Source organism: Protomyctophum parallelum (assembly GCF_964188405.1).
Source record: "Protomyctophum parallelum genome assembly, chromosome: 15".
Lineage (NCBI taxonomy): Eukaryota > Metazoa > Chordata > Actinopteri > Myctophiformes > Myctophidae > Protomyctophum > Protomyctophum parallelum.
The window spans coordinates 47,792,773-47,808,383 of NC_139710.1; the positions used below are offsets into that span (position 1 = coordinate 47,792,773).

At 40.0% G+C, this 15,611-nt stretch overlaps 1 protein-coding gene across 1 annotated transcript; it reads right to left on the reverse strand.

Moving 5' to 3' along the window:
• Positions 1-495: 495 nt before the first annotated feature.
• Positions 496-13,949, reverse strand: vps33a (VPS33A core subunit of CORVET and HOPS complexes; the record flags this gene model as incomplete). Its single annotated transcript, XM_083784000.1, has 13 exons — positions 13,830-13,949; positions 13,447-13,512; positions 13,124-13,251; positions 11,959-12,145; positions 10,854-10,970; positions 10,067-10,241; positions 9,714-9,907; positions 7,416-7,542; positions 6,225-6,292; positions 5,202-5,339; positions 4,033-4,170; positions 2,278-2,446; positions 496-692 (listed from the first exon to the last, which is right to left on the reverse strand). The coding sequence occupies exons 1-13, from the start codon at positions 13,929-13,931 to the stop codon at positions 496-498; spliced, it is 1,806 nt and encodes a 601-aa protein (XP_083640126.1). The 5' UTR covers positions 13,932-13,949.
• Between the last annotated feature and the right edge of the window lie 1,662 nt (positions 13,950-15,611).

Consider the following 15,611-nt stretch of genomic DNA (forward strand, 5'->3'; position numbering starts at 1 on the left):
TACTGTATTTGTGTGCGTTTTATTTGTGAATGCTCTGGGGGTTATGTTGTGGTACAGGACTGTTACTTTAAGTTGGGCTGTATTGGGGGGGTACGCATGGTTGGTACAGGCGCTGAGAAAAAAAGAGCGGGCTGTAATTCCCCATGTTCAGTAGCCTAGTTCTGGTGCTATGAGAGAGAGCTAGCAAAAAGAGTGTTCTGTGGACGTTTACATGCTGTTGCTATAAATAATACAAATCACACCCGTGTGAAGTGAGGGGCGCTCTTATCATCAATTACAACATAATGTTTGTTTAAGCAACGGGTGCTAATGTTTGTTTTAGCCGATCAACAAGCTCGCAGCGTAGATCCACTGTAGACATCAATGAGACAACTGCAGAACACTGACATGGACACAGCAGGCAAGGTCTTTTGGTCTAAAAGGGCGTTTGATGCATCATCCAGCTGTGTGTGCACAAACGAGCGTGCATGTACCTCCTAGCTGGGGGGGCGAGACTCAGACTGGTTCCTGCGACTCAGGCCTGTCCATGAGGGATTTGACCCAGCTGGTGCCATTAATCAGTTTGGTGGTGGCGATGATGTATTCCATGCCGCTGTCTTCCATCTGAGAAAGGAAGCGCAGGGCGGCTATCTCTGCGTACGTCACTCCTCCGAGGAAGAACACCAGCGTGGTCCGGTTCTCCCCCTGTTGGCCTGTAAGACGGCGAGAAAACAGAAGGTGATCATCATAATGGCATTATTCTCATTTCATTAACATGAATTAATTAAATGAAATATTAAGTATCTAAGCAGTAATCCATTCATATCTTTTAGTTAATAAGACGTGTTATTGTATCCAATCTGTATGGTAGAACAAGGGTTCCTGAACTTTGCAGCTCACGACCCCCCAAAATAATAATATTTGAAGTGAACTGGGGACCCGCACCTTGACAAGCACTACTACAAGCAGAAATTGTAGTAGGCATTATATTTAGTTTGACTCGGTTCCACAGATCGTGAAAATAGTCAAACTACAAGCCACAACATGACCCAGCACAAACACTTATGGAATGCCGTAAGAAAGGCAATACTTCATTTTGTTATTACTTTTGGGTAAATTTATTAAGGTATTTATACGTAGCCGTGTAATAAGCGGCATAATTGACACCGCGCCGGTCATTGAGGCGGTTGGAGGTGGTCAACCTGTGGTCGGGTTGGACCACACCGTCTTAGAACCTGTGGTCGGGTAGGACCACACCGTTACCGAATGCCAAAAGATATTGCACGAACTAAGCATTCAGAATACTGAATACAAAGCAGACCCTTGTTTTGACTCCATCAGATTCAATCAACAGTTCAACACTGTAAAATCCTGTGTCAATTACAGTGGAGTCAGAAGTCACTACACAGCTATACCTGGGAGCATGTGCTTACAAAAAAAGGGAAATGAGGACTGAAAATCATTATACAGTATGTCAAACATTATACTAGTCTGCTCCATTGTTCTACAACATAATTTTGGAATCTGACTGATGAATAAATAAACTAAACAGAGAGACCTCTATTATCACCTTTTAAAAACGAAAGAAGGGTACAAACAAGTAGAAACAAGCCCCGCTCCCTTATACCCAAAAGCATAGTTCCAATTAGCACATTTCACATGGTGTATAATAAAATTCACAATTCAACATCTGGACACGCCCTACGGCTGCAATAGCCAATGTCACTGAGATCCTAACACTGGATCTCAGTGACAAATGGGCAGTTGACAGCGCCTTTCTCCTCATCCTCTCCAGTATCAAGACAAATGAAACAACACAAACAGAGACCCCGACAGTCGGCCCCATCCCATTGTCAGCTGCGTGTTATAAATTATCAGTTGACGTATTCGTGTCTTATCTACAAGCTGCACACCAGAGGTCATTCGCTTTTATTTGGATGCCTGTTTGGTGAGCAACAAACACAGGAGTTTGCATGTTCTCCCCGTGTCCCCTAGGGTAGGTAGCCTCACAAAAAACATGCAGTAATCCTGGTCTCTATACTGCTTCCCCTGGCCAGCCGGGGTGCCTGATGGAGGGGAAAAAGGAACTGGTTCGAATAATGTGTTCCTTCCATGCACTACGTCCACCTGGGGAAACCCCCCCCTGTCAGGTGAAAAGAAGCGGCTTGGACTCCTCATGCATGGAAGGAAGCATGAGATCAGTCCGTTGCTCTCCCCAGGTTGGCAGAGGGAGTGTACTAGCGCCCAGGATTACATTAGATAATTGAAAAAAAAGACCCAGTTTCTGCTGGTCCTCACGTTTCTTGTGAAGCCCAGCGGGCAGCTGCTGTCTCTCCTCGAAATGAGGACCCGGGAGCATCTTCAGAACCTCTTCAATGCTGCGCCAGCCGGGCCGGGCCAGAACCTGGGTCAGTCTGATGCTTAGGGGCGCGTAGCCACTGTACACATAGGAGATGTCGTTGGGGTTCTGGAGAGAACAAAATTAAAATGAAGATGATGAACTGCTCTTTGTTTGTGACTGGCTCCTGTAAAAATGTCTAAGCTTATCACTGGAATGTACCGCCACCCCATTCTGCTTTATTACTACTCATATATATGATGTTTTGCATTATTGTTTGTCTAAATGTCTCCATGAATTCAATACACAGGACCTCAACGGAAATAAGCCCTTGGGCTTTTTTGGGTTATCCTTTCAGCATCCTTTTTTTGAACCACTCACCACTGTGCCTTTTTGGAAACTATTCAATCAATCAAAATGAACAAACCAGTTTGCCAATTCTGGCTCCTGAGACCTATCTATCTACCCTAGTAGATAGATAGACCTTTATTGATCCCCGTGGGGACATTCAACTGCCATAGACCCTTGTTGGTTTTCTAGCTTACCAGTTAGTTGATTGCATTCTCCTAGTGTCCGTGCCATGTTGGTTTCTAATCATGTCTAATCATGTCTTGTAGTGAGACAAAGAACACCAGGGACCTAATTTAGAATCGTTGCGTGTGCACAAGTCCGGACTTGAGAGATGTGCACTCCGCTTCCCACACAAATGTTGGGATTTAAAAAATAAGACATGGCAAGAAAATGTGCCTACTGCCTACCTCTATGGAAACTCTCATCGCATGTGTGGACATTCAAAGTCAAAGTCGTACGATTAGACACATACAACATTTCTCCACATTTGACCCATCTCTTGGAGCAGTGAGCCGCAGCATGCGCCGCGCTCGGGAATCATTAGTTGATTTGACCCCCAATCCAACCCATTGATGCTGAGTGCCAAGCAGGGAGGCATTGGATTTCATTTTTACAGTCTTTGGTATGACCCGGCCGGGGATCGAACCCCCGACCTCCCAGTTTCACACAAGACAGCCTAACCACAAGGCCACTGTCTGGTATCATTCTGGATGTAATTATTACAAACTACCACATCTGTCCGATATTTCATATCTAGTTTACAATATCTAGTTTATTTTCTAGTTTACAATATCATTGTCATCAATATCATACAATGTCATTTTCTTAAAACTTAAATACCGGTACTTTTTACTTGGCATTAGTAAATAAGAATAAACGTTTAACAGAGTGATCACACATAGGCTATAGAGGGTATGCGCGTGACATCATCATCAAACCAGGAAGTTATGCAGGAATGCCTACTGAGTGGCTAAAAACTACTTTCTGGCCTTGACAGCCCATGCATCCAAACAGAAAAGTCATCTCTAATTGCATTAAACGACAATAAATATATTAAATAAATAGCCTTTATAATAGAGGGTATGCGCATGGTTTTGACTTGACCTTCGACGTGCCTTGGGTACAAAATGTTTGAAATGTCTATGACAAGAAGCTCATCTCAATTCTCAACCACTGCATTATGAATCATTAGTATACATGGAACTCAATGCAGTTTTATAAACGTAGCCCAAGATGAACACAATCCACCTGGAGAATCAGGCATAACCCCAGGGCTAGTGTCACAAACCACTGCTTCACAGATATTAAATGAATGAAATGACCATAAACAGAATGAATTCCATTGTTCTCTTCTCCGGGCTTACCTGTTCATTGGCGTCCTCCATCCACAGCTTAAGGGTCTTCCTGATGGTGGGGTAGTTGTTCCTGGAGGTCGACTGGGGTTTCAAAAGGCCCGTCTTCTCAAGGTTGTTGAGTGTCAGCATGTGTTCATAGCCATAGGTCTGCGTCAAAAGGTAAACCATAGTTATGGAGTTGTTTCACTGCCATCAAAATTATAAAACAATACAGTTAAAGCAATATTAACCCATTTTGACCTGAGATCAGATTTTAAAAAATGTCTTCTAAATCCCGACAGTTTTCCGAAAAAGCTATGTTTCTATGTCAGTCGTTCTTTGATTTAAAAAAAATAGCAGACCTACAAGCTTGTAGCTTGTAGATCTGCTATTATTCAATAGCTAAAGCATAACATAATGCTAACACCAAAAGGGGTTCACGCCCAAAATGGGTTAAACTTTGGTAGAACCTTTGTGGTATGTATCGCTCAGTGTGTCACACTTGCCTAGTGTGGGTAGTACCAGGAAAATATATAGAAAATAACATCCAGGCAGTCCTTGATGCAGAGATGCTGTTAGTCTTTATTCACACATTTTTGCGTTATATTTAGAGAGATACTGGAAAGGTGGCCGTAGCTCCTTCCACCTCCACAGTCCTACTTTGACTGCCAGGCAGTGGGAGGCCTCCCTACATATAAAGGCTAAGCCCCTCCCACTGGAACACACCACCCTGAATTGATTCCACAATTACAGTTTACACCAGTACTTCATAATGTCCAGGGACAACACATATTATTCATCACATATTATTATACATCACTTATTATTTAATCAATGAACCATATCATCTAAACAATGAGAAAGCAGGGTACTCTAAACAAACCCTCATACTGTTGGTATGTTCCCCACACCCCACAGGATAGTTGCTCCCTACTATGGAGACAAGCAATTAGCAATCAAGCATCAACCAATATACATACACACCCAAAATAATATAATTCTATGCAACATACACAATAAATAATAATTAAAACTTTAACCATTCAGTCTCAGTGGCAGGCTGAACTGCCACACAGTGGTTTTTGAACTTTTTGTGGCAATTTTTGAAAATGTTCACTTATTCCCTTTTCAACAGTAGCAAATGCTTTTAATTGATTTACGATATATCGCTACATGCCAAGAAAACACTTGAATTCTACCTGCAAGATTTCCCTTTTGTAGTAGTCCAACACCTTCTGCTTGAGGCCATTGTTGCAGACAGACTGCATACACACTAGACGCAGAATCTTGATCAAGGGATCCTTCTGGGCAATGCAGTCTTCTATATAAGTGTTCACCTGTATTGAGAAAACAATGTGCAAATGCATTTATTCCAACACATTCTAACCGTACAATATTAGGTGAGAATGAGATCAACTTAACCCATTCTGAACGGGCACCCATTTTGGTGTCGGCATCAGGTTATGCTTTAGCTATTTAAAAATAGCAGATCTACAAGCTCATATCGCGCCACCGAGTGGCGCGATACGAGCTTGTAGGTCTGCTATTTTTGAAAAATCGAAGAGCGACTGACATTTTTAGAATCTGATCTCAGGTCAGAATGGGTTCGTCAGACCAGCGTGTGTCCGGTGGAAACCTCGGATGAATCTGTTCTCAGGTCAGAATGGGTTAAAAGATATACCCACACACACTGCCACTTGCACGTTCAAGATAAGTTTGTAATGTAGGCAACGTTTCGGCCGTGTGCCTCAGGCATCATAACATTAACATTCAGGCTACATGATGATCTTGTCTTAATTATATATTTAAACTGGAGCAGAAAAAGAGGTTTCTATTCTTTGGAACCACTTCTCATGCAAATGCAAACACAGACCATGAATAAGTTTTTTAGAAATTTCTAGTATAACCCATTCTGGGTGGGAACCCCTTTTGGTGTTATAACCCTTCTGAACGGGAACCCCTCTTGGGGTTCTGTACAGTACCGTATAATCGTATATATATATATATATATATATAAAAACGCCTTCTAAATCCTGACCTAAGTTTTCTGAAAAACTAACAAATATTTAACATTTTTGAATACTGTGTATATATATATATATATACACAGTATTCAAAAATGTTAAATATGTACTTAGGTCAGGATTTAGAAGGCGTTTTTGGAATCGGCCTCAGTCCAAAATGAGATAAAACAAATGAGGATGTGTAGCTAGGTACTGTACCTTGTCTGTGTCGACCCCTGTCATAAACTCCTGCTCAACTGTCAGATTGTCAAAGAAGGCCTCTGAAGCTGAAACAGGAGACATTGGAAACGATAAATGCTATATACTGCTGGGACTGCTGCCCGGCTCACAAATGATTATATAAAATGTATTCTTCAGCAAAGAGAGATTGATTTTGGCTGCAAGTAGCAAAACGTTTATTCCTAGGAGACAAACTTTTGCAATGCCAAAATGTCTTTTCGCTTTATTGGATTTTTCGTTTCTTTCTTTTTCCCCCATCTATTTCACAGTATAATAGAAGAAACCACATCAGATTGGATATGGTTGCTGTGGGGGAAAAGACCCCTTGAGATGTACCATCTCGTTTTCATGGTATTAATGGTTTAAGCCCTGTTTTTATACAACTGTATTGACAAAAATAGCCAATCAACAGCTTGTAGATCGACTACTTTAGCATTTTTTTAAACGTTTGTACGTTTTGGGACATTGGTTTAACCCTCTAACACCCGCATTAATTTCTACTTGCAAAAAATAGATTTCAACCTTACTACTATTTTGTACTACTAGGACTAAGACTAAAAAATGTGTTAAAAAAAATAAAGTTTGATGAAAGATTTAATGATGATGATAATAATTATATAATAATATAATAAATTAATAATTTACATTTGGGGGATATATTTCACAATAATGAATAAAACATGTTTTAGACATTCTAATGATCACAAAAAAAACATATATTACAATTATTGTACCTACTTTTATTAGGGTAAAGGTCAAAAGTCTTAGGTTAAAAATGTTCAAAATCCAGACATTTTTAATTTGTGTGAATTTCAGCCTCTGTGGGGGGTATTTATATGCAGATATCATGACCAATGGCATTGAAATGGCATTGCAATGAACATCACTGATGACGTTTAGGTGAAAAAAGAACAGAAAATAATAATAATAATTTAGTAATTAATTAAAATAAAATTGTTGCTAAAAAGCAACGCTGGGTCTTAGAGGGTTTAATACCATGCCTCAAAAACAGGGACAACAGGTTGAAAATGAAAAGTATTAACAGGAGCTGTTGTGATTAAATAATTTCCTGAAAAGTAACGGCTTTCGACATACAAAGTTTCTGCCCGACAGTCACGATATGAAGGAAAGGACCATGCAGGAAGGAAGCTTATACTGTAGTGTACATACTGGTGATGTCCTTGATGAGCTCAGCTATAGAGGTGTGGTTAGCCAGCGAGCTCCTTGCAGCCTGCATGTGAGGCAACTGGGACACAAACTGCTTTATTTCTCCCACTGTTTTAGCGTTGTGGCGTTCCTGTGAGATAAGGGAAAACAAAATTAGCCCTCAGACAGCTCGTCATCCAGCATGTTAACTCGGACAAAGCAGAACATTTTTGGAAAAGTCTATCACAAGCCAACAAGAAGCTAATTTAAAAATCCATCAAACAGCACACCAGGAAATGAGTCTGGGCAAGTCAGGCAATTAAGAAGATGTTAACACCCCAAAGGTGTCAGAGAGAAATAGAGAGCTACTTATCTACAGTATGTTAGCTATTCTATCTATATTAGATCATAAAATCTAGTAGTGTAGTCAAGTGTAGTGTGTGTGTGTGTGTGTGTGTGTGTGTGTGTGTGTGTGTGTGTGTGTGTGTGACTGTGTACATTAAGATATACATTACTGTAGTGTATATGAATGGCGGCTTAATTCATTTCCAGGTCTCTTTCTGAATCGCAACTCACAATTATACAATCGCCTGTCTAGAATATAACTAAAAAGAATAGTAATAATACTGTAGGAGTGTGCCGGTTCTATTGTGCTTTTTATTAAAATGATCCAATCCTAAAACACAAGTCCAGAGCCATGACAACTTAAATGTGTATTCAATAAGACTTTTTAGGATAGAACTATAAAATAATAACATAACAAAACAAATGAAACCTCGACTCCAACACTATGACATTTAAATAAGCTACAAGTTATTGAAATTGGTAACATTACCAAGAGCATCAGGTTGTAAAGTTTGCTCATATTAAGAGTCAGGAGCTCAGGCCAGTAATGGTATATGCATTTGCCACTAGGAATAGCACACAGGTTTGACTGCAATCAATACTTTTGATTACAGGGCTGCATCTATAAAGGAAAACTAATTAGTGCAAGATTTGGACAGTATTGTATCTTTTAGTAATTGTCATCACCTGTCCAGATCTATTGGTTTTCTGTTGTGCACTTGCCAGAGAGATTACAATCAGATTTCATTAGTTGTGGCGTCTTCTTGACCATGTAAAGCATTCGCTTATACAACCTCTCTCTCTTGCCCAGTCCATAGTCCCTGTACCAAAGAACACCTCCCTGGCCAGCCTGAATGACTGTCATCCGGTTGCAATGACCTCTGCTTATGTATTGTAACCCTGCATCACCAGGCTTTCCACACAGAGAATAGCCTGAGTTTCATTCCAAACTGACCATTGTCATCCAGTCTAGGCAACAGCTAGTCAAGGAAGAAAGAAAAAGTGGTTTCCGGTTCCCCACATAACCATTCAGCTTGGAATCACTTGCAGACAGCTTAAGGATCTTTTAAAATCATCCAATCTGATGGCAGACTCCATCGGATAGTGCACCTGCTTACTACTACTGCGATTATATGACTCTGCTGCACTCTTAACTTATTTTAAACGTTTGCTTTATGTAAATGTTGGTTTATGTTTTGTAAGTTGCAACTATTTGCTACCCTAAACAGGGCTCCCTCGTAAAAGAGATATTTTATCTCAATGGGATAACACATAGGTTAAATTATTTTTACATCTCATTTGTTGGATCAATCCACCATCAGATAATATTAGAGCTACAGCTAGCGCAGCAGAGTGGGTGGACGAGTGGGAGCTGGTCATTCTGCAATCTGCATGTGTTAATGCATTAAAATTTGGATGCATTCATTCCTTAAATTGGTAATCATCCTGATTTAATGCACAAATGTTGGCAGCCCGACTTTAATTACAGTCCAGTACAAATCCTATTCTTAATATTATCTTGTGTATATTGTATTGCTGTCTCTGCAGTGCTTGTACCTGTGCCCCTGTATAAATGAATAACAAATAAATAACTCTTGAGTCTTAGCTCAGACATTTATAATATCATGCTCATGTTGCATGAAGTATGTAGTAAGCCTTGCAGAGCCATGAGGCCCATAGGGCAGGAGCCTATCTCCTGTTTCTGTAGCGTGAGGCAGCTTGATGTACAATTACTCCCTCGTCTGGACATGACGCTAGTATGTCACAGGGACTTAACCCCAATCCAACCCTTGATGCTGAGTGCCAAGCAGGGAGGAATTGGGTCCCATTCTTCAGATTCTTTGATATGACCTGACATGACCACATCCCAGGGCAGACACTCCAACCACAAGGCCACTGAGCTGGTCTGGTTGCATGACAGTAGCTTCTAAATACATATACAAAGTAACAGCGGATGTGTGCGTTGGTGAGACGCACCTCGAAGGCAGCAGAGATGATTTTGGCTTTCCTGCTGAGCGCTGCACCAACTGCGTTGAAATTCTTGTCACGGATCTCGGCGTACAATTCCTCTGCAGAGTTTAGCTGCAACTTCTTGGCCTCTGTGGGTAAATCTTTACCTCCTTCACCTTGCTTCTTCTGAGCAAACTTCTCAGGAGGCAACTTGACATACCCTAAGATACAGGAGACATAAATTGTTATAGAAGACTTACCCTACCATACAGGAGACAAAGAGAGACCGAAAAATGTGCGTAGGCAAAAAAAGAAATAATGTAACAATGAATAAGCATAATACACCACAAAAACGCATTCATAATTAATCCATTCCTGACCATTAGTGATCCCATAGACCTCATCAATGAGTCCCTCGTAGGTGAGCTGTGTGGCCAGCGGGGTCAGCAGGTCAACATTACGGTCTAGAAGCAGTAGAGTATCGAACACTGGCAGGATCTGGCTCTGGCTTCCAGCAAACTCCCTCTTCATTCTCAGCATCATATTGGCTACATGCTGCAAACCAGAAAAAAACATTGTTATTATCTTCTTTTAAAGTCATGCTGTGTAAGATTAATTTCAGTAGTCTTTTGAGGCGACACCTATCGTAGGTCCTAGGACACCTTGGCCTAGCGTATTGTCAGAAATGGTATTGATCAATGTTCATTTGTTCAAATTAATAAATGTGACTCTTTTGTTTTGAGTGTGTCATGGCGGCAACTGTTCAGGAGGAGAAAAACACTCCAAAATTAGTTAATAACACAGGCAGAATCTTCACATACTAGAGCATGTCTGAAATAAATGTCACAGATGAAATCGACATGTAAATATGAAATAGATGCTTAAACATGTAGCTAGGTGTAATGTTAGAGTGCACAGAAGTGAACCGTAAATTTGAAGCTATGATTCCCTGCTTCCATTTGCTATTTTTCAATAGCTAAAGCATAACATAATGCTAACATCAAAAGGGGTTCCCGCCCAAAATGGGTTAATAATGTTTATTTAGACCAAGTTGTCAACAAAAACATTTATGTGGAATGGTTATTATAAAAAAATATTAAAAAGTTTACACAGTATGACTTAAAAGTTCATTTATATCCTAGAACTAGACTATTGCACCATACTCACCCGTGCACACTCTCCTTTCCCATAGATCTGTGGAATTGTACCATACAGTGCCTGTAGGGTCATGAGGCCTTTAGCAGTGTGGTATAAACTTGTTTGATCGTTCTCAAGATAGCACTCCTACAGGAGACAAAACAGGGGTTAAATAAGTCTCACTAGATGCACACGAGAACTGTAAACCTCAATGAGAGATGAGGCATTTACATTCACTCTGTAATTGATTTTGTAAGTGGAGCATATCTCACGCTCGGACATATCATCGCTGTCGGGTGGAAACCTTGCATGTTCAAATCTGTACATTTTCAGGAAATGGAACAAAGGAACCTGTGTTCTGAATACTTTGCGCAACACAAACAAGTTGAAATATAGACATAAAGGGCCCGATTCACTTTCCCGTTGGTAGTCTGATAAATTTCTGTGAATTTTGCTGAGGGCCCCTCTTTCTCAAGTCTGCTCGGATGCAGACTTGCATACCGTAGGACCAAAGCTTTCTGTATGTCATTAGAATGCCTTATTCTAGACTACTAATGTGGGAATATTGGAAAATTCCTTTACACCCAAAATATGGGTGTAAACAGCTTGAATGAGTGAATCGGGCACAAAAGGTTTCTGCCCAACGGCAACGATATGCTGCAATAGAGCGCCAAAGACCTGACGTCACTCGCTCGTCCCCTCGATTCCCCTGGTTCACGGAAGAAATTTCTCCATGGAGAATAACATGGGCTCATCTTAAAATCGTTTCATATAATCGTTGTGGTCCAAAAATAAACAAGCTGTCTCTGCGTTATTGTCAGGGTGGTGTCTTTGTATAGTTTGGGACAGTCAGTCACTCATATATGATACTGTTTCAAGCGAAAATGTAACTAATTCAGTAGCAGTAACAATAGCGTTTTCTCTCAGTCAGTTGATTCTTCATATATGAGTGAAGAGGCCTGGATGATTTGTTTATTTTTCTAACACAGTTCTTACATGAGCCGATCTAAAATCCCCCTATGGGGATTACAATGCAAATAAAAAGTACATGAACCCGCGGATCTGCTCCCTCTACCGATATTGACATCAGACTTCGGTGCTCTATACATTTGTGCCATGTAGAGGTTATACACACCCTGAAGGCACCTTCAGACTCCATGGAGAGTAGGTCACCGTCGTAGGGTATCAGGTCCAGGATGTACTCATCAATGTTGATGAAAGAGCCGAGCACGCCTTGCTCTTTGAGCCTCTGCTCACAGAGCATGCTCCGTCGTGGAACAAACAGGATGTGGAAGTCACGTGGGGAGTGCATCTTATCCTCACTAGAAGTATATGAATTAATAGGGGTTTTGTTCACGTGTCATGATACAGTACATCCCACATTGGATTACAATAGTGTTCCCAACACTTTTTACCCCGCCTTCTTACATCTGACAAAGCTGAGACTCTCCCACACACGCACACTACTGTGTTTTCACAGACATTTAAAGCCATTTACTCAAACAATGTTAGTGTGCATCACAATGATGTTACAGTACACATGTGGAGTTAAAAACAGATTTTGTGCAGTGTGTTTGCCATGTTGGACCAGCTCCAAACAGAAAAGCCTTCACACCTATCAATATCAAGATTAGGGTAACAAATGTACATACTGTATGTGCCAAAAATATAGCTCTACAAGCTCACAAGTCACAACGCACCTCGAAATGTGATGCATTGTGACTTGTGAGCTTGTAGATTAGCTATATTAGCTAGTCGTAGTTTCACTGTACAAGCAGTTTGTACTTATGTAGACATGCATGGCTTAATCTTTGAGACAAGCATATGCTACAGGCAGGATCAACCAGGTAACCTCCGTCGGTCAGGGTTCGAATTTGATTATTTGTGTGTAGATACGTACGTTGTTGTTAGAAATAAACAAACGTGTACACAAAAAACACTGCTTCTTGATTATTCAATTAACCCTATATGAGCCAGATTAATTTACATTAAATGTTAAAGATTAAAGATTTTCAATATATATTAGCCGTTTAATTGCCCAGCCACACCCCCAATTTGGCTGGACGGTCTCGGACCTCAGGTTGGGAACCACTAAACTACAAGATACAAATGAAATAATACAATAAAAAGTATAGATTTACGGTACACATTATTGTATTTGGTACCATTGTAATAGATACAAGAGATAACAAGCGCAAAACTATTAAGTTAATAGTTGACACATGCATTGCTTGCCTCTCGCGTGCAGGAAAACAATTGTGTCATTTGAATAGTTCCACCGAAAGCTAGATTTTACAAACCTGAAGATATTCTCAGCAATAATGTCCATAAGCTCCAGTCTGGGACGAACAAAGAAGATGATGTTTTTGACATCGGCAGATGGGAGGCGCCCTCCCTTGAGGGTGAACATCTTCTCCACTTCATGTTCCTGAAAAGCAGTCATTGTACAGTTGTACACCGGTCCTTAGCTATAGTCAAGACTGCATGCGTTCAGAAACATGATGGGACAAAATATCCCTTTAAGTCCATTTAGGTTTCATCAGTGTCAGACACATTAGCTCATAGAGTCTAGCAACAAAAAACAATAATATTAACAACAACAAACAAGCAGCAGAGATCTCACCTTCAGTAAAGAATACTGGGCTATCAGTCCAAAAGGTCCTGTGAGATATTCATCCCAAACTATGGCCTAGTAGTAAAATGACAAATGACAGACACACAGTTTACATGGAAGTGCTGGGCCAATAGCCTACCAGATATATCTGGTATGGTATGGTATGGTGGTATGGTATGGTCAGAGTGGGTATAGTATGATATTATTATGCCGATAGACATAGTTGTAATACAACATATATAAAACATAATTATATATTTTTTTTTATTGCCACTGTTGGACAAGATAATTTGCAGCTGCCTGGTGCCCTGAACAGTTACACCTTGTCTGTCACATCATAACAGTTTAAATGTCAACCTTCTTTGTAGATTGTTGGTGTTGTTGTCACTTACCTTACTCCCTGCACATTTGTCTAAAAACTCCCGAAGCTCCTTTCTCGCTGCTTCTCTCAAGATGTTTAGATTGACTCTTCCGTAAGACAAGTGCGCTGCCATTTTTTACTCCAGCTCCAAACCACTGACCAGTAGCAGTCAGGTGACTTCAACCCAACTATCATGTGACCCAATAGAAACACACAGCACAGGGTTCGATTTCATTCCAACCTGTGGGCCGAGGCCCACTGGTAGGCCGCGAGTATGGAAGTCCATAGGTCTAAAAAGTAAATAATAAATACCAAAACTTCAAATACATCAATGGGGGGGGGGGGGAATAATAAATAATACTGTAGTATTTTTTTTTGTGTCTTCTATATATTTCATTGCAGTATTTATTATTAAGATTTTGGTATTTATTATTACATTTTGTTGTGCTGTGCATGGCCTGGGCCGTTTAGACAGTTGCATGCGCGCGCTGTACCGGAAGTAAACAAAGATCTTCCACGCTGCCGGCTCCGTCTTTTGAGCTAATTTAGAACTTCCTGTCTGAGAGCTAGCTAATTTAAGACATCCGGTTGCCTTCAGAATAAAATAAGGTTATTTAATTAATAATTATTACATTACATTATTAGTATTATTATTACATTACAGTTATTGTAAAGACACACATTATGTTTCTGTGTAAAAATAAGTAATTAAATAACATCAAAAAGTTATCTAAATGGATAAATGCTATTCACTGGAGTGAATATTCTATTATATTCTAAAAACGATTTATAAATCCTAAAGCCTTGTTTATACTTCACTGTGCAACGGTCCTATGCTGGACAATAGCAGATGCAAACTCACAGCACATCTCATTCAATACACTGAACTTGCAGATCTGCCATTTTTGAACACACTATAAAGTTAACCATTTATCATGCTGCTCTACGTGGCACTGCATTCTGTGACATTAAACCAAATGGCATTTTCCACTCTATGACACTACTGTTCTACATTTTTGTCTAATAAAATAGGCTATTAATTTAATCAATCAAACTGCATTAACTAACAGAGATACTACTAACCAAGCTATCCATGTCAACATGCTCTATAGGAGTCTCAATAACAGGTATAAGTAACGTTTAATGTTTAGTAATTTTTTATGTAGCAGAAGAGGCCATTCATTGAACAGAGTTTTGCACAATTTTAACATCCCAGATCGATTGAAATATGAATCTACTGTGCTGTGCTACACCATGATATATTATGGTATAATATTGTTCTTTAGCTACATAGAAGTGTATATTTGTATGTCTCTAAATGTTTTGATGAATTGAACAATGTGGACCCTGTTGTAAACAAGTGTAATGCTTAATTGGGTCGTCCACTCACAGTTAAGTCTTTGTATTGAGTTTGTGCTTGAAATGTACTGTAATTCTACAAACTGTTAATAAATATTTCAATCAATCAATCAAACCAGAGCTAGACTACACCACGATATATTATTAGGAGTACAATAACTTTGCATTGTGAATAAAAAGGTATAGCCACAGTGGGGTTGCAGTGTAATGCTGAAGGTTTAATCACAGGGCTGTCTGCTTTATCTATTATGATTAAACGTGCATTCTGGTATTGTGAATCAATGATTGAGAAAAACATCAGAGGGGTTTGAACCCGTGAAGTTATATAAAGTTTAATTCAAAGTCGGGTGTCTAAACCGCTAGACCACTGAGGACGCTGCCAGAAAGGGGACTCATGTCTGTATTGACTATTTATAAGCCGTGACGTAACCCGCTTCCGGGTCTTACTCAAGAA